The 22,612-nt window shown below is 40.1% G+C and overlaps 1 protein-coding gene across 1 annotated transcript in view; it reads left to right on the forward strand.

Annotated features, from left to right (window-relative positions):
* Nucleotides 1-766: 766 nt before the first annotated feature.
* DIRC2 (disrupted in renal carcinoma 2) overlaps nt 767-22,612 on the forward strand; it is a gene marked incomplete at its 5' end in the record, with an annotated part of 42,666 nt that continues 20,820 nt past the window's right edge. Inside the window, 3 exons of the mRNA XM_009866317.1 lie at nt 767-860; nt 12,832-13,100; nt 18,814-18,943. Coding sequence (XP_009864619.1) covers nt 767-860; nt 12,832-13,100; nt 18,814-18,943 — 493 coding nt within the window. The remainder of the gene's footprint in view (nt 861-12,831; nt 13,101-18,813; nt 18,944-22,612) is intronic.

Consider the following 22,612-nt stretch of genomic DNA (forward strand, 5'->3'; position numbering starts at 1 on the left):
CTCAACTGTCACCATTCTCCTGTTTGCTCCTGGTGGAAGCACCTTAGCAGCAGCGAGTAAACTGCTGGCAAAAGGGGTTGCAGCACTAAAATAAAGTTGTTTCTAATCTAAGTGCTTCTCAGTTGAGAATCACAGTATGAAGAAGAAAATATTCAAGGAATCAGTCAGTTGTAGCTTTCTTCTAATGCGCTATGTTTACAACCTCTGACAATTTGAGCTGAGCACAGCAAAAACCTGGCCTAATTGCAAGGACTGCAAAAAAATGCTTGTCCTTTTTTCCCCTTTTTCTTGAGCATGAAACTCATATCTGCGTTATGAAAGGAAACAGTAACAGTGCTGTGTCTATGCTCCTTAAGTGGTTGGAAAAGAATGTGCAAGTCCAGATTTTTCTTTGGATCTACCTAGACTTCAGATCATGCACTGGAGCACATTCCCTGATGCTTCTAGTTCTAAAGGGAGTGCTGCCGTTTTGATGATACTTTTATTAACACTTTTCACTTCCAAGATTATCTGTAAGGTTTTGGGTACAATCCTGTGCAACAGCGTGCCAAGAGTAGTCCTTCATAATTCTGGTGTGTAAGTATAAATAACATGGGATTTCATAGTGTATCTATAATTCATATCTGCACCAAAGTGTTTATGGTTTGAAAGAGGTATGTGTTACCTCTGTGAGACTGCATGTAAATATATATATTTAGGCAACTTCTATCTCTTTCCCCAACATTGCTGAGTTAACTTGTAAAATACTGTTGTTTTTTCATCCTAGGTCTGAGGGTAACTGTGTTACTAACATCATCTCTCATGGTGTTGGGAGCTGGCCTGAGATGTGTTCCGGTTTCAGACATAGAAATTAGAAAGAAGTAAGTGAATTAGTTATTTTATTTTTATGTATATATATATATGTAAAACTTTCTGCTAATGCAATTTTTGCTGCTACTGCAAAGAAATTTTCTGTATGAATTTGATACACCAAGCATTTGTTGTGTGGATGTGAACTCACATGCTTCTTCGCTTCTTACATGGATTTTTCTGATCCCTCCTACATAGTATGTGAAGCCCTTTACAAACTTCAGTTAAATAAGTCTTACACCACCCTGACTAACTAGTATGAATCTGCTTTGCAAACAAGGAAGCAGAGATTTAGAGAGGTTCAGAAACTGGCCCCAGATCACACAGGGAGCCATCCCACAAAGCTCCAAAATATGTAATTTGTATGCAAATATTAATTAGTTCATGTTTCTCATATTGTGTGTGATCGTGCGGTGAGACAGATGAATTCACACAAAATGGCCTTTTTCACATAGACTTTTCCAGTCTGCATTCCAAAGTTGTACTTTGTCTGTGGTTGAAGTGCCGTCTGTACACATGCCATTTCAGAGTTTGTCATAGGGACAGATTCCTTCCTAAAAATCTCACAGTCCAAGCAATTCAGTCGTTTCATCAACATATCCTGAACCTGGGAATCCTCAGTAAGTACAGGAGTTGTGCTTGTTTTCTACAGCCAGGTAATATGGGTCACTTGCTGTTCGTTTTCTTCTGCCTCTCTCGCTGAAGGAGGAAGGAGTTACAGGCATTACATTTTTCTACTTGTTTAAAAATTGTAGTTGCACTACCACTTCACTAGGTGTGCTTGTGTAGTATGTAAGCATTAAGAAAGTTTTTATGTCAAGGCAGTCTGTGTAAAGTTCCTTTTTGTCTCCTTAGTATTTCTTACCCTGAAAATTAGCTTGGAAACCTGTAAATTGAGAAAGGGGATTGGGAATGTAATAAACATATTGTTAAACTAGCCCCGATTGGGAGTAAGTAGCTAGTATGTAATCAATGGCTTACTAATCTAAATGCAGTGTGATGAGTAGGGGGGATGCAATTTCAGCTCTTAGGTGCTTAGTGGGAGTATCTGGAGGCACCTGAGGTGCTCCTGATGTTAGCTGCCCGTTTCGGTGTGGTGAGCAAGGACTTTGTGAGCAGAGGAGGCTGAACTAACCATCTCATGCTACTGTTCAGTGTCCCTTTTAAGGTGAAAATGTACTATTAAGATGGCCAGGAAGAGCTGTCCTGTGCCCTTGTTTTACCTTTTATCAAGATGCTAAGAGGTGCTCAACATCCAGTTCATCTACTCTGACAAGTCTTGGATTATATATGTCTTTTAAATGGGCCACATGGCTTAAATGAAATCAAATGTGGTATGTTACGTAGCTTTTCATTTATGATTTCTGACAATAGACTTTTGCTGCCCTGGGCTTTACCACCAAGGATACAGACTGAGAAGAAATTGCCAAATGAGATTTAGACGTGAGGTGTCATTTGGGGAGTGGGAGGGAGAGTTTCCACATGTTCTGATCACCTTTAAACAAGATTTTCCAGTGTAACTTCAGTGAGGAAACCTAGGAGGACAATGAAATAGATGCTTAAGGAGAAACATTTAAAGAGCAGCGTCTTTAACTAGAGAAAGAAATGCTGTGGACTATGTAGAGTCTGATAAATTTGCTTACTAGAATTGCAGCTCTACCTGGGGAAGTAGTTTGATCCTTGAAGCAGTTTGATTAAAAATCTACGAAGAATCAATTATAGTTAACTGTATGAAACAAAAAGATGGTTTTCAGTGAAGGTTTCTTGTAAATAATTGTGATGTTATACTGCATTATTTTGAGGACTAAGACTGAGGGCCAGTCTTCATCGATTAGTTGAAGCATGATACTAAATAAAAGAATAATTTTGAGAGGAGTATTATTGCTTAATGCATTAGCAGCAACTGGCAGAGCACTGTGCTGTCCTCTTATTCTGAATGTGTATATACATTAATATGACAGTTTGAACATCACAGAGCCAGTCAGGTGGACAAGATCACACGTGAGCTGATATTGGAGTGTTTCAAAAGCCAGTATAACTGGAATTTCTTTAAATGCTTTTGGATGTTTTGTAATGTGTTCCTTCAGGCCCTGGTGAATCTGCAGTGCTATACTGCAGGATTTCCATGGGACAATTGTGTCAGAGTTAGCATACGTGAAATTATGGGAAGATTCATGAGGTTTGTCAGGTTTAGGTATTTTTTTCTACTTTGTAGCTGTCTCTACTCCCAAAGCTCTGGCGATTTAACATTAAGGAGAGCAACTAAAGCCCACTGCCTATCAGAGCAATCAGTATTAAGACTGACATTTAATCCTGACTGCCGTATGCTCCTTATCTCACACAGACCTGTAATACCCAAGCGTGTTCTTAAGCTGCTTTCTAGTCTTTATTTTTCCTTTTGGCTCTAGTGTGTAACAGCAGACTGAGACTCTTTCCAGTTTTCCAAGTCATGTTTTAAACACAAATCTCTGTTTTCAGTTCCTTTGATGCCCATATATAGTCGCGACTTGTATGAGGGAGAATTCAGGTTGCACATTTCAGTGTGTGTCTGGAAGCAGTTAATCCTTATGGTGAAGTTTTGTTCTCTGACAGTATGTGACCTAAAACCGTACTGGGAATCCATGCCAGAACAACATAAATTCAGTGAAGGCTGAAGCGTGGTGAAAGTGTGGAAGTATGGACTTGCATGTGAGATTAAGGAATCGGCCGATACAGGGACTACTGAAGCCCTTCTTGCATACACACATGCTTTTACTTGCCTGCTTACCTCCTCAGTCCACTAACCTGTGAGCTTAATGTGTGTATCATACAGGGAAGGTAAAAAAATAATTATTTTTTTCTGTACCATGCACTTCTGGGTTTGTCAGCTGTTCAAGGTATGTGACAGTGAATTTGAATTCTAAAGATAAAGCCCCAAATTCCTTTCTAAATGTTACAAAAACCTCATTTGCCACACCTGTTTATTTTAGTTCACAATCATTATACAGAACATTAAAAAAAAAGACATTATCAAATTGTCCCATTCCTGATCTTGTACCTTCTTTCCTTCCCTGAAGGTTACAAGAGTATCACTGACGCTTTTTGCCTGCATTTTGTCCAGTCCTTTCCTTTTTGACTACTGCTTGGCACTGAGTGACTGTTTTCATTGGACTCTTCTAGAATTTACTTATTTTGTCCTGAATGTTAGCATTACTAGGAGGCTATTTTTTTATAGACAAAATCAGAATTAGTTCCCCCCCCCATAACACTTCTTATTTATCTCATATTCGGTGTTTAGGAATAGGTTTACGTACAGCTTAAGTCTTCTATATGCTTGTAAAAGAATAAATCTAGGCAAAGAGCTGTATGAGCTGAAATGTGTAAGAAAGAAGGAAATGAATGACAAAATCCGCCAATAGCTGTAAATCTGTGGCTTTTAAGACTGACTGTGTGATGTAAGACTTCTTAAAATGTTTTGGAAGACAGAATAATTAAAGACATAGAAGTAAAGGATGTAACATAATTTGTCATTTGTATTGAATATATTAATTAAGCAAATTCTTAGAACTTAGTATGCTGTGGGCAGATAGTGTTTGACCTTCACATGAGATTTCACAATGGAGAAGTAGTTGTTGAGGACCTTGAGTCACAACAGTGAGAGGACGTTCCATGGCCGTAAGTACCACTAAAGCATTTGTTGGGAAGCCAGCAAAACAGTGACAGAGAATGACAGTGGGAACAGGAGTGATTATTTACAGAGTCATTTATGGGGAACACACCGATAATTGGTAGATCCTGTGAAGGGTTTTTTTCCTTAGATAATACCATTTCTTAGGATTTTGATTTTTTTTTTTTTTTGCCTACTCTTAGGTATATTGATGTTAATTTTCCCTTTATTATATTTGAAGTTTCACTCTTACCATATCTTTGGAATGTTTCTCTTAGCTAGTTGCAGCTTAGTTTGTAATTTATTCTTGTTAGACTTACTCTGTAATAGTTCCACATTTTCTCTTTTTCATCCCTGAAGGCCTGAAGAATGGCATAGGATTGTCTGATCATTTGTCTTTCCTGATCCTAAAATGACCATGAGCCACCCTTCTCATGCATGAAAATGCAAAGGGGCACCTCAGAAGAGAGAGTTCTAGTAAAGACAAGACATATTAGGATTCTCATATTCCCTGGTAGCACTGAACACACTTCAGTGCTGAAAAAACCACCCCAAACTGGGGTGGCTGTGGAGAACAGGGATTAAAATGTTCCAAGGAAGGAAAACAGCCTTTTAGGAGAGAATGATAGAAGAATCCGCCTGTAGGATAGAAAGAGTCGTGCCTGTTGTGTGCTCCCTAACTCACTGGGGAGGAGAAGTAAGAAAAGCATTTAATGTAAGCCGTGGTTCTGGGAGTAAAAAGAGGAGTAAACATACCTATCGGTGTGCTGCGCCTCAGTGAGCGTAGGAGGAAGATGTCGAGGTGGAGCCCTGGCTGGGCGCTGCTGGCACTGCCTGCTTTGTGCTGGGAGAAGGCTGAGCTCAGTTCATCCGTAATATCAGGGTTAAGTGGGGAAAAAAGGAAACAGGTATTCATGGATAGGGTCTTGTGGGGAATATTTAAGTTTTATACTCCAGTAACTTAACAGTTCAGCTTTTTTTTACTACCTCTAGCAGCTTAACCTTGTACGTAGGTTTTGTTTTTAACCTCTGCTCCAAAGCCGTTGTTTTAGGAATGACTCACAGGAGCTCTCAAGTAAGTGGCCACGGGTTTTTTTCTTGCTTTACTAATTTGTTGGTGCTAACAGTGAATTTGGTGGATGATTAAGTGTCCCTTTGCCCGCCGAGCCTGCCTCTGCCTGAGCTGTGTGTTCTGTGGCAGCCAAATTGGCTTCTGCTTCAGCTCAAACAGCCTTAGTGGAAAAAGGAGGCGGCTCGATAGGTTCCCTCTTGCTCCTGCGCTGGATTTTGGCCCTGACGCTGTGGGTGTCCCCTGCCTGCCCCGGTGACAGGGGTAGCTGCTGACTTAGCAATTCACAGACTGTAAATTCTTGGAGTGGTAAATCCAGTATATAAGGAAACTCTGAAATCTCAGAAAGGGCTTGGTATTGCAGCAGTGTTTAAAAGGCAGCATTTCTACAAGACCTTAGCTAGTATAAGCTTGTGCTGGACAGGAAGAGAATTTATGTTCTTTGTGGGATACTTAGCTCCATCTCATATAATGGCAAGTGTTATTCTCCGCTGTAGAAAGCTTTAAATTTTTTATTCATATTGAGCTCTTTGCTTTAGTCTTGTAACTTAAAGAAGAATTCATATTAATGGAATTCATGTCAAAGTTGTTGCATTATGATCAGAACACTTTCACTGGCCTAAGAAAAATTGTTCAGCAATATTTAAATATGTCTTGTTTATCCCGTTCCCTGATTTGCCGTATGTCCTGTACACTCCTACTCTTTTATGAAAAAAAAAGTCCTACTTGGGACCTCTCTTGTGCTAAGTAATCTCCATCAGCTTTCTCCCATGGCAGCCCTGATAGCAGCCAGTCTTGGTGCCCTTCCCTGATAACTTGTTTCAGTTTGTTTTGCCTCATTAGCTCATAATGTAATTGCCTACTTTGTGTTTACCGCAATGCTGTTTGGTTTGGGTCTGTTCGTATTTGATGAGCATGGCCTCAGTTATTGTTGCTTTAAACAATCTCTCTTGTTGTCTTCTTTTAATAATGGGTTTGTGGAGCTCACTAGCTTTGTAAGAAAAGCAAAACAACTCCAACTTTTAATAATAAAAAAAAAAATGCCAAAGAAGAAGCCTTGATTTCATATGCCCTTGTCCTTCAAACTTGAATAAAGCCTGAAGTGAAGAAACCCTCTTCTCAGCCTTGTGACAGCTGCGGTGGTTGCACAGTAACGTGGTGCGAGGATCTGAGTGAATTTGTCACCGTGCTGCCAGGGGTCTTGCTGTACACCCGCTTCGTCCCTTCCCTCTGTCAGGATGGCTGATGGAGACGTCAAGGTCTTGGCCTGAGATTGCTGCTCCCGCTTCTTGCAAATCCTTGTCTCTCTCTCAGCAGGCTCTCAGTAATCATAGCTTTGGAATAACTCTGTTTTTCAGATCTCTCTAAATTTAAAACCGAAATTTACTGTTTCCAGGCCATTGCAAGTGTGGGGTTTCTTTTAAGAGTGGGAGAAGAGGCATGAGGCTGAGATGCCTGGGACAGGCTGTGGGCCCTTCCAAGCCCGGTCTCATAATGAGGTGGTCGACTGTGCTAAGGCCGTGGTTTGTCCAGAGGGGGTGAAACGTGAACCCAGTTCCTGATGAAAATGGTCCAAAGTACATTTTTAAGTTTTTCACTTTCCTTTTTCGCTTTGTTGCTGCAGATAATGTACCACACAGTGACTCAGGCTTTCTGCTTGTAATAATTTTTCTTACTGATGGGGAAAAACAGTTTTAAATTATTCCACATATCAATGGTCACATGCATCAAAAACAAGCTAAAAAATGCTAATGGACTCAATCCATGAATATCTAGAAGACATAAAGCCTTTGTAGTATAAGTATATCATTTAATGAAAGTATTGAAAGGAAGTGCATTTCCATGAAATTCATCTTTCAGAATGTTATTTTTAAAAGATAAATTCATTGCTTTGCCCAGAGGTGTTTTTCTTTCCAGCCCTTTTCCAGACAGAGCCTTACTGCACTCTCTGCATTATGAACAGAACGGCATTTGCATCAGGTTCTCCACATACTCTGTTGCTGGGAAGCATGAGTTTGACCTCCCTAATTCTATCCTTGCCTTTAAAAGTACCTGAAAAAGTTCCGTTTAATGGAGAGTTCTTTTATTGTTTTTATTTTTGAGAGTCTAAAGGAAAAGCTCTAGCCTTTTCTAGAAACTTGATTGTGAAAAATCAGAGGTGATTCTTTACAAAACCAGAATCATTTCCTTGTGAGGGTAATAATAAATCTCCTAGCGTAAAATGTGGTTGTCCGTGTCTTTTTATATTCCTTTTCCTGGGCAAGCAACATACATCAATGTAGATGCTCTAGAATAGAATGTATTTACTTGCTTTGTTGCCAGTAGTGAGGCTAAATTCAATAGCACTTGAAAAGTGCTCTCAAGTCCTCCACTGGAAAGGTCTCTTTCCTTTGCTTCCAGTAGTTGCCACAGTGAGCTAATGATTATAGAAACGTATTTGTTTTCCAGGTTAGCAGGATTTGAACAACCCAATTCTTCCAATGAGTGAAAATGTCAGACACATGAAAGAAAACTCAGCCATCCATTTCTGTAAAACGTTTAACTTCTTTATCCAGAATCTCTTTTTACATTAATTGTTTGCTTCAGCAATTAATCTACTAAACTTTTCCAGCCTAAGAGGCGCTCTATGGCGCTGGCTTTGTGCAGCAGCAGGTTAGTGCTCTTGGTGACTTTGTTATTCCTCATGCTTTGCCAAACAGCAGCAAAACTGCATTAACGTGGTTTTTTTCATTGCGTTTATACGTAAGTTTGAATAGTGACCAAGTGGTCAGTTCTCATGGCAGCTGGTAGGAGAGGGCCTGGTAAAAGTTTCAGGGGAAAAAACCCAGCACCAGGTTTTGTCTTCACAAGCCACTTGAGATCAGCTCTTCTCCCTCCTTGGACCTGGAAGAACATAATTTCCTAGTTGATTGGGGGTTCATTAGAGGCTGGTAAAGAAAATCCACGTTTAGAGAGTCGGGGCAATGCACTGGGACCGATGGCCTCGCTCTTCCCCTGTGTGGCCTGGCAAAGAAAAGGTGGAAATGCTGCTTCTGCTCTGTTGACGGTGTTAAAATTCTGGTATGGCTTCTCCAGTCCTAGCCTTCCCAAAACAAGCTTAATTAACATGTCTTAGAACTGAGCTTTGCAGACTTATTTTAGTGTTGTGGTTTAAATCCGTTGTGCTAAAAGTAGTTTTTTGAGTAAGTCATTTTCCCTGTACTGTTTCCCTATCTGAGTACAGGAACTAACGAGATTTTCCTTCATTTAAAATTCTCTTACGTCCAAGCATGAGACATACTGTGCTAGAAATACTGAGTGTCTGGGTTTTTTGGGTAGAAAGAGTTTTTATATAACACACAGCTTTTAAATAGCTTAACAAATCCAATACCTGACAGGACTGTGGCCATGCATGAAAAGTTTCAACCCATACAGGGAGAAAAAGATAAATAAAGCCAACTGTGAATAGAAACTCTTTCCTATCTTAACAGTATGGTATTATCATCAATCACTGAAACCTTTTTCCTGCATAGTCTCACTTTGTTTCATACCCCGTTTGCTTGATGATATTGTAATTTCAGTATTTGTGTCCTTACGTGGGTTTTTTGTTGTTGCCTGTTCAGGATATTGCAGCAGTGACAGCAGGGAGTGAATAAAACAGGTATAACCAGGTTACATGTAAAGTCTTCTCTCAGGGAAGTGATGAAAATGATATTTATTTATAACGTTGCAACAAAAATTTAGAAAGGAGGATGCAATATAGTACAGTAAGTTGGGGTTTTTTTCACTGATTTTTGTTGCTGTGTTTGAACTATCCTTTGTTCTATCTCTTTGCAATTCAGAGGCCGGTTTAGGAACAAATATGATCTTTATTTTGTGCAAAGGGCTGTGTATATATATATACATCTGTGTATTATTATTTTTTAATATAGATATATACATAGTGTAAATGTATAACTTATCTATTACTGTGATGTTCTGGCACAAGGTATCTTATACTAGCATTTACTATCATTCCTCAAATATTTTATTATTTTTGTAAAGGGCTCATGTTCAACAGCAAGTTACAATTTTGACAGAGCACAGAAATTCATTAGTGCAGAGGTCAGGTGAGCAAAAACCTTGGAATTTCAAAATGAGTCCCTTACTTGGCTTCTAAAATGGTCAAAACCAAGACATTTTGGGTAGATGATTACTTCCCTGCTTTTGCTCTAAGCTAGACGGTCATCAATTGCTCTCTTAAGTCAGAGATGAATTTCTGGTGTCATTTTTTCCAATTTTCTCTTTCTTGATTATCGTTGAAAAGCCTTCTACTCTTGTGTTATGTTCTATTATTTGAACTCAATAACTTTCTAGTTTTTTGCGACATGAAAATAATTAGATGATGACTGAGTAAATAATACATCTGACAACAGAACAGATTTGGCTAAATAACAGCTGAAAATTACTTTGCTGGTGTAGTAAGACTGAAAAATATTTTTCCACCTTGTCCCAAGCTAAAGTTATGTTTTTAGCTCTTAGGTGGAGAAATCCTGTTGTCCAGAACAAAACTGAAACAGTGTCACGGAAAAGTGAAATTGCTCTTTTGTACCTTTGCAGTAGCAGAAACAGGAAGAAAATCGGGGAGTAACAGAAACAAGTGTCTCTTGGAGCAATTTTTAGTACCGATGGTGTACGAGAGCGGACTCCTGTGAGTGTGAGACCAAAATCTAGCGCGGTGAGGATGAGACGTTGTAACAAAAAGCAAAAAGCCACCAATCCTGTTGTGTTCATATTTCTCTGCCAGATGGAGTGGCTGCTACATATGTCTCCCGGAGCAGCAGCTTCTTAAATGCCCTGAATTTCTTTTTGAATCTCTCATCCCTGCCTCTTCAGGGAAATGATTTAAAAGTATATAGGGGAACAATGCAAATAATCTTCTTCCCAGAGTAAAGTCGCTTAATTCAAGTCAGTATTGAAAGAAAGATGAAGTCAGGTTTAGGCTGTTACCATATGCAGAGATATTTGAGGTAGCAGTCTGTATGTTGGCAGCAATTTAGCCTGAAAACAGTGTTTATTAATCCAAATATGTTAGACTTGAAAAATTAAACACTGTGAAGATAAGACATGCTCCACCCTGGATGGTAATGTCAGGCTTGGTAAATGCCAAAAATTCGTATGGAAAGGCAAATCTGTGGGAACAGACAGCACACCAGGCAGGGCAAGGCGGGAGAGAGAGCAGCCACGGGAACATCGACAGAAGAGACCTGCAGAGAGACAAAAACTGGCCACAGGTGGTGTACTTTCTTCTGATTTTAGTGAGTTTTATTTGCCCTTAGTATTTCTATAGGGCAGGTGTATTTGAATTAAAGTAATATTATCATAGTGGTGAAAGTGAACAGAAGTGTTAGTAGGGCACGTAGAGCTATAAAGGTTATTTTGTGGTGACAGTTTTTCTAGCATACAATAACAAAATCACAAATGAAGCATCAAATACACTTTGAAGGAAGAGGAAATACTAAAATAAAATCCTCGTATGTTGCAGTAGTTTCCTTGCTTGCTATTGAAACTCAGCCGATTCTGGAGATGTAGCATAGCTGTGTAAATACCCTGGAGCAGATTAGGATAAGTTTGAGAATAATTTATGTAATGAGGTAAGTAGAATGAAAATACCAAAGTGCGTGAGAATACTTTGGTTTGACCCAAGCACACTGGGTTGAAGAGCGACCATAAGGGATTCATGTAATGTGTCCACCAGAAAACTATACTAGAGCACTATTTAGATAGTACTTTTTATTTTAAAATACTACATTTTATTTCATTGGTGGGGCCCAGTTTAACAAGCATTAAAAAGACCTGCCCGTGCCCCTGGTGATCTGAAGCACATCACAAACAAATATTAATGGAATCTATTCTTGCTATGCGAACTTCAGAACAAAACAAAAAAGGCTGCAATTGCTTATATTTAAGAGTAGATGTTACTTATGTCTCAGCTCGGAAAGTGTTTCGTTCAGATAGTATGTAATAGCTTTTTTCTTTTTTTCTGGCTTTATAAATTTTGTTTAAATATTTAATTTCTAATCCACTGAGAATAATCTATTCTTTTTTATTGCAATCTAGCTTGTTAATTTGATAAGGAGCCTGTCAGCACTTCTTTTGCATATTTTGTTCCTTTGTGTGCTTTAAAAGCTCCTTCTACGCTGTATATTATTCAGTCATTTGTAGCCTGAAACATTGCCTAAATGCTAGCTTATATTTCTCCATTTTCAGGCCATAGCTTTTTGTGTCTGACAGCTCAAGTCTTGCGGCGATCAACTTCCTGCTATGCTTAGAAAAATATCACCCGTTTGAAAACGTCATCTACCACTGTTTTATTACACAATGGATAGATCTACTTTGGAGGATTGCAATGTTGTGTTTTATGTGCTAGCTGTTTTTTTGGACATGAGGGTTTTATATAAATTCAAAAGTGCTTTTGTCTTTCACGGCTGATCAGTTTTTGGAAAAGTCCAGGTGGAAGGTTTCTGGCTGTCTTCCACTGTAGAAGAGCCTTCAAAAAGTCCTTTCTGTATGTGCTCATTGTACTAATATTAAGCCAAAGTTCGCAGAGACTTCGCTGCTTGGAAGTACTATCTCTGTTCTGTCACCAGACTTATCTGTTAAATCCCAGTGAGTGTGAAAAATGAGAAAAATCTGGGTTTGCCTGGCTGTTTCAACAGTATATTGAGAATGGCCAGATTGCTGGAGAAGACGATTCTCTTGGAAACCTCAACAGCCCGGCCTCCTCAGCTGTAGGCACATAGAGCTCCTCTGAGTGTGTAAATAAAAATAAATAATGCAGTGAAAAAATATGCAGAGTGTTTTCCTGAAGTGTTTCAGTTTTGGATCTGCCATAACTAATTTAAATCTTCTTGTCAGGATTTGTGCAGGCGAGGGGTCAGGTTTAAGACAGTTGTGATTTAAAGCTCTCCTACGACTATACCTTTTCTACTTTTACATCCTGTCATGATAGCTTTTTTTTCTGTGAAGAAAGTCCCTTTTATTCCCTCTTCCTTTCCTAGTTTGAAGAGGACATTTGCTTCTCCATTTATCTGAGGTAATGAGACCAGAGTAGCTTTGGATTCTTTAATCAGTCTAATATGGCTTCTTTTAGGCTATAGAATACACTTTTTTTGCACAGGAATTTCATTTCTTTGTGCAGTCACTCCGTCTCCAGCGCTCAATGTCTTACATGCTTTTACAAAACCAGAAAAAAAAAAAGGCAAGCAATTGTCGTCCATCTGACTGTGATCTCTATTCTCTATTGCAGGCTGATTCACGGAGGGCAGCTGTTAAATGGCTTGGCAGGGCCAACCGTGATGAACGCAGCACCATTTCTTTCCACGACGTGGTTTTCTCCGGATGAACGCGCCACAGCAACAGCCATCGCGTCACTGCTCAACTACCTGGGTTCTGCTGGCGCGTTCCTCGTCGGACCTCTTGTAGTGCCATCTCCTAATGGAACATCTCACCTCCTGCTGGCTCCACAGAGCAGCACTGACCACATCAAGGACCGCATTGAGGCTGTGCTGTATGCAGGTGTGGCTTTTAAAATGAATTTTTTAAAAAAAAAACTTGAGGGGGCCGGTTAGCGCAGTCGGTTAGAGTGTGGTGCTGATAACACCAAGGCCGCGGGTTCAGTCCATGCTCGGTCCGCATGTGTTGCCTGATCTAGTTGAGAGGTGTCCCTGCCCATGACAGGAAGGTTGGATTAAAATGATCTCTAAGGTCTCTTCCAGCCTAGGCCAGTCTATGATTCTGTGATTCTGTGATTACACACTTTCTTGTGGGTTTGGTACTTGTGAACCACTACCCTCTAGTGGCTGGTCTGCACAGAAAAATTACTGACTGATGGAAGATAATGAAGTGGTAAAATGTTGTTCTGTCAGAAGGGGTAGTTTTTTTCTCCTTTATTTAGGAAAGATTTCAGACTGGTCTTTTGTACAGACTGATTCCAGATGAAGTGCTGCATTTGTACTGTTTGTATCGGCTGGCCATAGGAGAAATATCTTCTGGGAGAGCTTATACTCTCTGTGAGCTTCCAAACTGGTTTTTACTTCTTGAATTTTCATTAAAAAAATATGTCCTTGATAGCTTGGATTTTTTCCTTTAGTTTCTGTAAGGCTGGAAATCCAGCCTTTCAGTATTAAGTTCTTGCCTGCATTAAATCAGCCTTAATTTACTGCTTGCATATGCCTTTCAAATGCGATTAGATTTATTAGTATTTAAGAATCTAACACTGAAACTAAAACTCAGTGGATTTTAACTGAAACAACGTAATTCTCATGTGGTGAGCAATTTCAGTGAAGTGACAACAGTTTGGTGGAAAAAAACATTGATACCAGGTGAGTTTTATGTAACTTAGAATCTGTGTCCTTGCTGATTTTCATGCAGTGGCTCTTTGTGTCACAAGAATTAGCAGTGAACTTGAAGGAAAAAATGTTGCTTAAGTGACTTAAGAGTCTGCAATCTGATTCTTAGTGGATATAAATTGGTTTAACATTAAGAGCAGCTGGACTTTACCATGTCGTGGCAGTCGTACATTTGGTTGAGTTTTTCCCCCCTTGTAATTACAGTCTCTGAAATTCAGCCAAAAGTTAGCCCTAAGTGTTCCAGAGTTCTTCAAGTGTATAAGCTGTGAAGTTTATATGCAGATTTATGGGATTGAGCTAGGTGTTTGTGATCATTTGTTCCTAGACATTACTCCTATGGAAATTCCTCAGCTTAATACTGCTGTTGGATGTGGGCCACTTTACTGTACATTTTAAAGAAGGTATAGTGGAAGTTGGATCACTTTTTCAGCAAGTTTTTTTTGAGTAACCCACCTTTTTACTGGACTCAAATGTATTGGAACAACAAGGAAATTTGGAGCCTTTTTTTTTTTTTTTTTTTTGCCTTTTTTCAGAGGCAAACATGATGTTAGACTCCGAAAATCTCATGGCAAATGAAAAAGGCCGGTGTGAAAGAAGGAAAAATGAAGGCATGTCAGCTTTTGTCCTGAGGAGCAGTAGATAATGGGAGGAAAAAATCTAGTGATTAGAGAAGTGCTTTAGCTCTCCCTCTGCAGATTTTCCATGGAGAGAGAAGAATTCATCTGCCTAAAGGAAGTACAGATTTGTGCCTAAACCCACTGTTTTCTTGTTTGTAGCACTGGAAATGTTGCTTTCAGCAGTCCATTAGATTTACTTTCTCTTCTGTTCTCTTCTGGGAGGTTTTCCTGAGGATTTTCTGCAATAACTGGGATGGATCTTGCTTGCCACCAAGCTTCAGAGGTGTGTCTTGCCCGCCCCATGTCTCAGCACGGCTCTTACTGCCTTTCTCAAATGGCAAGGGTTTGGGAACATCCCATAGACCTGTTGGGGATTGTTGGACCCAGCATAAGATTATCCTAAAGCAGCTCTTCACCTTCATAGGCGAAATGTGTTCTGTGGGGCATCTTTTGTATTTGAAAATGCTTTGAACGGAGGTGGCTTCTTTGTGTAGCTGTGCTTGTGGTTGTGTCGTTTTCAGAAGCTACAACCCCTTTAGCTGTTCCGAGGGGTTCGTAAACTTTGCTGGCCTCGCAGTGATGGTGCCAAAACGTCCAGCTGGTTTAAAATGGGTAGGAGCTGTCAAAGAGGAGGTTGCTTTGGATCCCTAGTGGGATTTGTCCTGTCTTACCTCAGCCTTATTTCCCTGGAGAGCTGAAGGAGCGAGGTCCCTGCTGTCTGCCTGCCCTGTGTTCTGTTAGACCGGGTAGACTCCAGAGGTGGAAGGAGGGTGACCTTGTGGCCACCTGTAGGCTGGAAAAATACATAGTAGGTGTGGTAGGGTACTATTTGGCCCCTTAATCAGCTGGGCAGAGAACAAAGCTCAAACTGACTTCAGGGGTTACTAGTTATGTTACAGAACATAGGCAGAACAAGGAGCTGGACCCAAATGTTCCACTTCGCCGCTTGTGTAGCAAGTGTGCTGAGGCTTGGTAGGACTTCTCCCTCTAAAAGCTGATTTCACAGAATAAGTGCTTTGCATTGCATTCCTAATGGAGTTGTGCTTGTGATGGAGCTTGTTTTTATGTGAGGTAGCATTAGATAAGCAGCCTCCAAAAGTTAGGTGATGACTTCTAGAAGACAGTAATGATGTGAATTGTTAGCTTGGGATCAGTAGCATGCCAAGAGTGCACTAATTTTCCAAGGACTTAACCTCAGAGATGATTACGAAGCAATTGCTTATAAACCCATTCTGAAACTGCTCTGTTAACTCCAGTCTCTTCTGTGTTTTAATAAGTTGCTGCTCTTTATCTCAAACGTGGACTAAGAGCGCAGCTGAAATTACTGCAGCCTCTTTCTGTGTCGCTGCGCATTCTGGTTCACAGCTGAAATAGTACAGACGTAGCAAATCAGGATTGAACTATATTACCTGAGTTGCATAAGGAAGCTTGAATTATTCTGGATTGCAGCCAGAGCTTTTAGCTATGTTCTTTCCTAAATATCAATGTAAAATCATTATTTATTTTTGAAAAAAAAAACGCACCCAAAATGTATGTGTGTAAAGTGCCTTCATTCCGCCTTTACATTTCAGGACAAGAGGAGGAGGGGAGGATTTCTGGGTTTGAGAAGGTTTTGTGGTATGAGTAGCCTATCTGAAGGAAACCTTGGATCAAGGAGGCTTTTGTCTCTGTAAACCTCTTTTTTTCTGTTTGGGGCTTACACAGGCAGCGAGGTGTTGACTTCCTAGGCCAAGATGCAGGCATCTCTCCACTTTGACAGTCACAGGTCACTGTGGCACGGTGTCCGGCGTTTGTGAAGCATTCCAGATTCACTCCTCAACACGAGAAACACATGTCTTTCTGCACACTGATTTATGCTGACTTGCCTAATTCAAAGGGCTTTGCTGCATCGATTGCATTGTTAAAAAGCTAATAGCTCCTGTGGAAGAGCTCCTCTTTTATGACTATAGCAACCTGGTTCTCAATATTGACTTGTTTCTTACTTTTCCTCTTTTGCTTGGTTTTACTCCCTGTTCGCAATCTAAAACTTGTCCAGGGAATGTATTTTTCTCTATCTAGTGTGGTAGAATAAATGATGATGGATATAAAGCTGTAGGCTTCCTAATGAGGAAGGAATGCAACGTGTAGAAAAATGGATGTGTTTGGCAGTACTTGGATCTTTGATAGAGATACACGTGTGATACACAAAGCTAAGATGGCACTAAAGACTTTTATTCTTCAACAGAGGGAGCTGCTTTAGTTTCCAAAGTGAATTCTGCTCTTTTCTGCGTGAGGGCAGTGCTTGCAAGGCAAATTTGTTAGCCTGAGAAGTATAACACTGGAAAACATTAAAGAGTTGCAAGAACGTACTACAAGGACTGCATGCTGAATTTAATAATTAAAAAAAAAAATGAAGTGTTACTATACAGCTCCTACTGCAGGAGCTGTACTGGCAGGAATCTTGAAGCAACCTGCAGAAGAGGCCCCAGATGGGCACCTGCTGTAAAATATGACTGTGACTTAAAAAAATTATCAATATGTTTTATGTTCTTTAGAAAAAGACCTAACCTTTCCCCTTTCAGCATTGCAGTATAATGAAATTAAGCGCCTTGGACAAAGTTTATGGGGTTTTTTTTGTGGTTACGTTCTTGTTGGATATACCTGTCTGCACTTTGAAATCATTTAATATGTGATTAAAGTGTGCATATGCATGGACACATGTACACTATAAACCTATTTGTAGACCTAGATGCAGGAGAAGGCTATAAACAGCTTTTGGCAAGCCTTGCTTCCCTGTCCAGTATAATCCTGTAGTGACAAAGCATTTCATCCCTTTCTTAGGTCTGGCTGATCCATTATGGCCAGTTCTTTATGCACTGCTCATGGTCTCAAAAACGATCTACACAAAGATAGAAATTATTCTTTTTTCTGAAGAACAGAGGAGATGTAGTGAGAAGGTCTGGTTAAAGTGCCCTTGACCCTCAAAACCTACAGTTAGACCACGACAGGAGAAGTGACATGGCATAATTCCAGATGAATTCTGTAGTATTTGATCATGAAGAATGGCAGTGCCACATTCTCGGTATGCCTTCCAAAGAAATTTGGTGTAGACTTTTTCCCATATACCCAATAGAAGTGTTCATTTCCATTCCCTGTCTCCAGCTGATCCATTTAGACTCTGAGTGTTATTTACTTTTTAGTTTCCTGAATTTATTTTCTCTTGGTGTAGCAGAAGAGCTGGCAAAGTGCCATGTTCATATTGATTTATTAAAAAAGAGAAGAAAAAAGAAAACGAACGTAATTGAGAATCCAGCTTTGCTAGAATTTATTTGTGGTGTCAGTGAACACTTCTTTGTTATAAGATCACAGGTTCTTTTAAGATAACATACTTAAGCTATACATTTTTTCTCTCCAGCAGCAAGGAATCTTGTTTTCAAAGAGGATAGGAGAAGTACTGGGATTGGGGACTGTGGAGAACATGATATACATTGTAAAAGGCCTGTAAAACAAATTAATTAGACTGACTGTGGGTAGAGTTGTTTTTCCTCAGCATGTCCAATCACACGGCTTGCTGAGTATTTTCTGTGAAGCGATCCTCTCTTTGCAAGTTTGGGTCCAAATTTCTGCTATGAAGTTTTTCAAAGATCTAAAATACCTGCTGCTGAACAACAACAATGGGAGCAAGTGCAAACAGCTGTATTCTTTAATTTTTCTCCCTATTACCCATGTTCTTTCTATTCCTGAGCTGTGGTTGCTCCTATGCTTTTCATATTGTTGCCTTGTAATCCTGCCTGTGTCTGAGATGTTGCCTTGCTTGACCTTTAATTTGCCTTCATCATCCTGTGCGCTAATTGTCATTCTGTGCCCTGGGGCTTCCCCAGTGCCATCTGTTTAAAGTCTCCAGCATGCTGGTACCTGCACTGCGTTACTTCCGTCGCGAGGTAACGTGGCCAAATCTTCATAATGCAGTTTTCTCTAAAGAGAAAAAGCAAAAGCTTTCCTTTTGCTTCAGTGAGTTGTGAGCCTGGTTCTTTGCAGCTCCTGTCGCTGGGATGGACTGCTGATATTTCTCCCATCTCATTGATTCTCCATCTCAATTTGAAATCTCACTTGAGGAGAGAAAAAGAAATTCTTCAAGTTATGGAGTTCTGTTGTCGGGAGCAGTAAAGCACTTGTGGTGAGATTTATGTATTGGAGGCTGGCTGATAACAATGCTGTACCGAAATAAGCCTTTCGATGCCAACATCTGTTCTTGCTTTTGTTTTTCTCTGCCCTCTTGTTTAGAATTTGGAATGGTTTCCCTGATATTTTCCGCAGCATTGGCCTACTTCCCCTCGCGCCCTCCGTTCCCTCCCAGTGTGGCTGCAGCGAGTCAACGGCTCAGCTATAGGAGAAGCTTTTGCAGACTCTTAAGGTAGGTCCTGGTTGAGTTTCCACTTCAAAGCAGGTCAGCACCTGAATAAATAAACAAGTGTGCTTTAATCTTCTCATTGAGCAAACAAGTTAGCTTGTAGTGTTTTTAAACAAAATAAAATTAAATATTAATGTTGAGACATGAAAGGATGCTAACTGCTAAAAAGCAAACATTAAATTTTAAATCACTGGATATATCTTGAGCCTTCATTCCGGAGTCCTTCAGTACCAACACTGCTTTAGCCATCTTGTAAGCACAACTTTTCGTATGCAATAATTTGGTTACACCAGGTTATACAAGATTGTTAACAGTACTGCTAGATGTGAGATAACAATTAACAATGCTGGGCATAACTAGCTAATAAGCCACTTTCTTCCATGCTTACTATATGGGAATGAATTTGGGGTTTGCTTGTCATGCAAAGGATTATTCATCTGCTTTTGTTCAACCATGAAAGTAATGAGTGAACTATCTGAAACCATTATATGATCTATTAAATATCGTTAATTGTATGCTAAAATATGAAGTTGGAATATGGGAATAGGATAAATTTTTCTAGACAGGTTCAAAGATGAGTTAGTTTTCTTTAAATTTGAGGTTGGTTGGGGTTTTTTTAAAAGAAGTTTGTAAAGACAGTGATGCCTCCAGCTTTGCAACTTCTTCCACTTGGGCTGTTTTGGTAAAACACAGTGCTGCCCCCACCAGTGGTTGTACAATGACTTGTGTGATGAGTGTCTCATCTCAAGAGGAATAGCTAAAGCAACTGTAATAGTTAACGATGAATAATTGTGAAGGCCTTTGCCTTGTACGTGACACTACACAGATGAACATCCTGGGGCAAAGAAGAACCACTCCTCTGGTGCAGAACAAGGCTGACTTCACTGAGAGGCTTCAGACTCTTGCTATAACTGGTTCTTAGGCGATGTAGTGGTAGGAGAAGAATCTACCTAAAAAAGGCTACTTGAAACTCTATAATTGTGGATCTTTAGTCATTTAGTTATTGCAGACCTATCGCAGGCTGTGCTTTCTAAAAGCATATGTAAGACCAGCAAAACCAACTCATCCCTTGTCCTTGGGGTTTTTTTTCTATTTTTCATGGAGGCTCTTTGTTTCAGTTTGGGGGAATAAATAGTTGACAAGATGCTTAATTCTGTATGTTTGTCCTGGAGCAGGCTGGCAGTTAGAAGAAGGTGTGAGTACAGCTGGCTGGTTAGTCTGCAAAGTGACCTACTCAAGATATTAAAAAATAGCAATTCCCGCAAGGACACTTAGCACACACAACAATGCTGTTACTCACCCAAGCTAGTGTGTGGTGAGACCCCGCCTGAGGGCTGTGTTGTAAAAATGTTGCTGTTGAACAGAAATCCAAACAGCAATTGACTCTGCAGGTGAAATATAAAATTTCCATTGACAGTACTCCATTTGGGAGCTTTATTACCATTAGGTTCCTTGTTCAAAGTGTTGTAAACAGTGGACCTGAGACACTAGTAAGGTCAGGAAGTAAACAGCAAAGCTGGCTTACTGTTCACAATCAATGAATCTTAAGAAAACAAACTGGACACTTAAATAATGACCATAGTTTCTAGTGTCTCCAGGAACCAAGAGGGGTTTTTTTAAATGTGTTCACGTAGATCATTATTATCTCCCTTCCCTTTGGTCTTTATGCATTCTTCCATGCTACCCCTTATCAAAGGTACTTCTTCATTCCTCTGTACATGAAACAATCAACAGTTTATCATTAACCCCACGTATCTGGGGGAGCCTTTCAGCAGCAATCCATCAAGAAAGGGTTTTTTTATAAAAGAAAATGGTATCTGCTGTGCTTCAAAAGAAATCCATCAACTGGTTTGTTAGGCTTCTGAGCTCTGTTGCCTGCCTAATCTAGGGCTGCATAATTCTTGGCACAGAGAGCCTTTCTTTTGACTTAACAGTGTAGACTGAAGGTAATCAGCTGACGAGTACCAGGAAATCATGATTTCCCCTTATTTCAAACTTACCCTCTGGTATACAAACTGTGCAAGGCGTTCAGGATGTGCGTGAGCTGAGGGGCTGACCCAGCTATGCACCAAAACCACTCATGAGAATTGAGATCTTCATTTCCCTCTTCTCTCCCCTAGGCTGCAGTTTTATTACTTCAAAATAAAGCTGCGTAGCATAACTTTACAATTGAAGTCATTGACCTTTTTTCCTTGGATGCCAAAGGGATCTCTCACATTCTTGGAACTCCTACACTCCTTCATGCCTTCAAGTCCTTCAGCAATCGTCTCCATGAGCTGCTTCTTGCAGAGTTACGTTATACATACCTTCTTAGGGTCAGCCATCCCCTGGAAATCCTTTTTTTGAGAATTGCTTAGGAATTTGTTTCTTCCTCCTGATGTGGAGGATTCCTGCTTCTGACAGATTGTAGCAATTAGCTGATCGCTGGTTATCTCCCGATACCAACTCTCTCAGCCTGCAGTGGGAGACGACAGATTAGTCACAGTTTGGGAGCTAAGCCCAAATCTTTTAACAGTCTATTGCACACCATGATAAGTGCAGTTTGAGTTTCCATTAGAAGTACAGTGCTCTTGCTCAATTTGTTGGGTGAAGCAAATATGACTTGTTTGGGGTTTTTTTCCCTCGTATTTAAGTGTATTACGTGAATTTCCATGGAAATAATTCTAATACGAGTACGTAGTTGATAATTCTTAAAATCTGCATTAAGAAAACGTCATGATTTTTGCTTTGAAGTAATCAGATGCTTTTAGCCAGTCATGTGCCTTTTGTGTTTTCAAGGGACTGTGTAAAGAATTTTGAAATTCTATAACAGAGCTTTTGTACATCGGTATTTCTTTAGTGAAACTTTCATATGACATCACCATGCAGTGATGGAAGCTGCTCAGTGTGTGCCTGATGTTAATAGGTACTGTCAAAATTATTCTGAAAATGGTGCCTGACTTTGATGGGGCTCCCCTCTGAACCAGCCTGTCTTACAGATTCTAGTGGCGTTAAGTAGGTTTCTGAAAACACAGAAGAAAAAGCCAATTTGTATTCCAGCAGAATGGCTTAACGGAGAGGCTAATGCTGATATCCTGTCAGAAGGGCTGATACGATGGAAAACGGCGCGGGTTCACCAACTGATGGTGTGGCAGACAGCACATTTTTCTATTTTCAGTGGAGCAATTGCAAAATTGCGAAAACAAACACAAGTGATTTGAGCCATGACAAGCAGAGCTGCCACTTAAGATATATGTTTCAAATAGCTGTAGCACTTAATGTAGCCAGTGCTAGCTGTTGCTAGACAAGGGGACAGGATGGTGTCTGGCATTCGGTGCTACTTTGTCACTGCCACCCACCCTCTCTCCTGGTTACCTTCCTTATTCTGGAGACTAGGCAGCGTGGTAGCTTCCGCCGCTGGAGAATGTCGTGTTGAAGAGCTGATGTTCTAGGATTGGTACCAGAGCTGGACATGGCTGTCTCACCTAACAGTCTGTCTCTCTGTTCTAGTGACAGAAGACAAATATGCCACAGGAGATCTCCGTCAAGCAAGTTACAAAGTGTTCACTCTATCAAAAGTAGCTCTTTAATGAAAGCCAGGTTCAGGTAGCCTAAGATTTTGGATATTTACAAATGTTATTTTGGAAGAGTGCATTCGGATTTGTTGCCTCTTTGCAGTCTGTGGCATGGCTG

This window comes from Apaloderma vittatum, unplaced genomic scaffold (genome assembly GCF_000703405.1).
Source record: "Apaloderma vittatum isolate BGI_N311 unplaced genomic scaffold, ASM70340v1 scaffold19723, whole genome shotgun sequence".
NCBI classification, from domain to species: Eukaryota; Metazoa; Chordata; class Aves; order Trogoniformes; family Trogonidae; genus Apaloderma; species Apaloderma vittatum.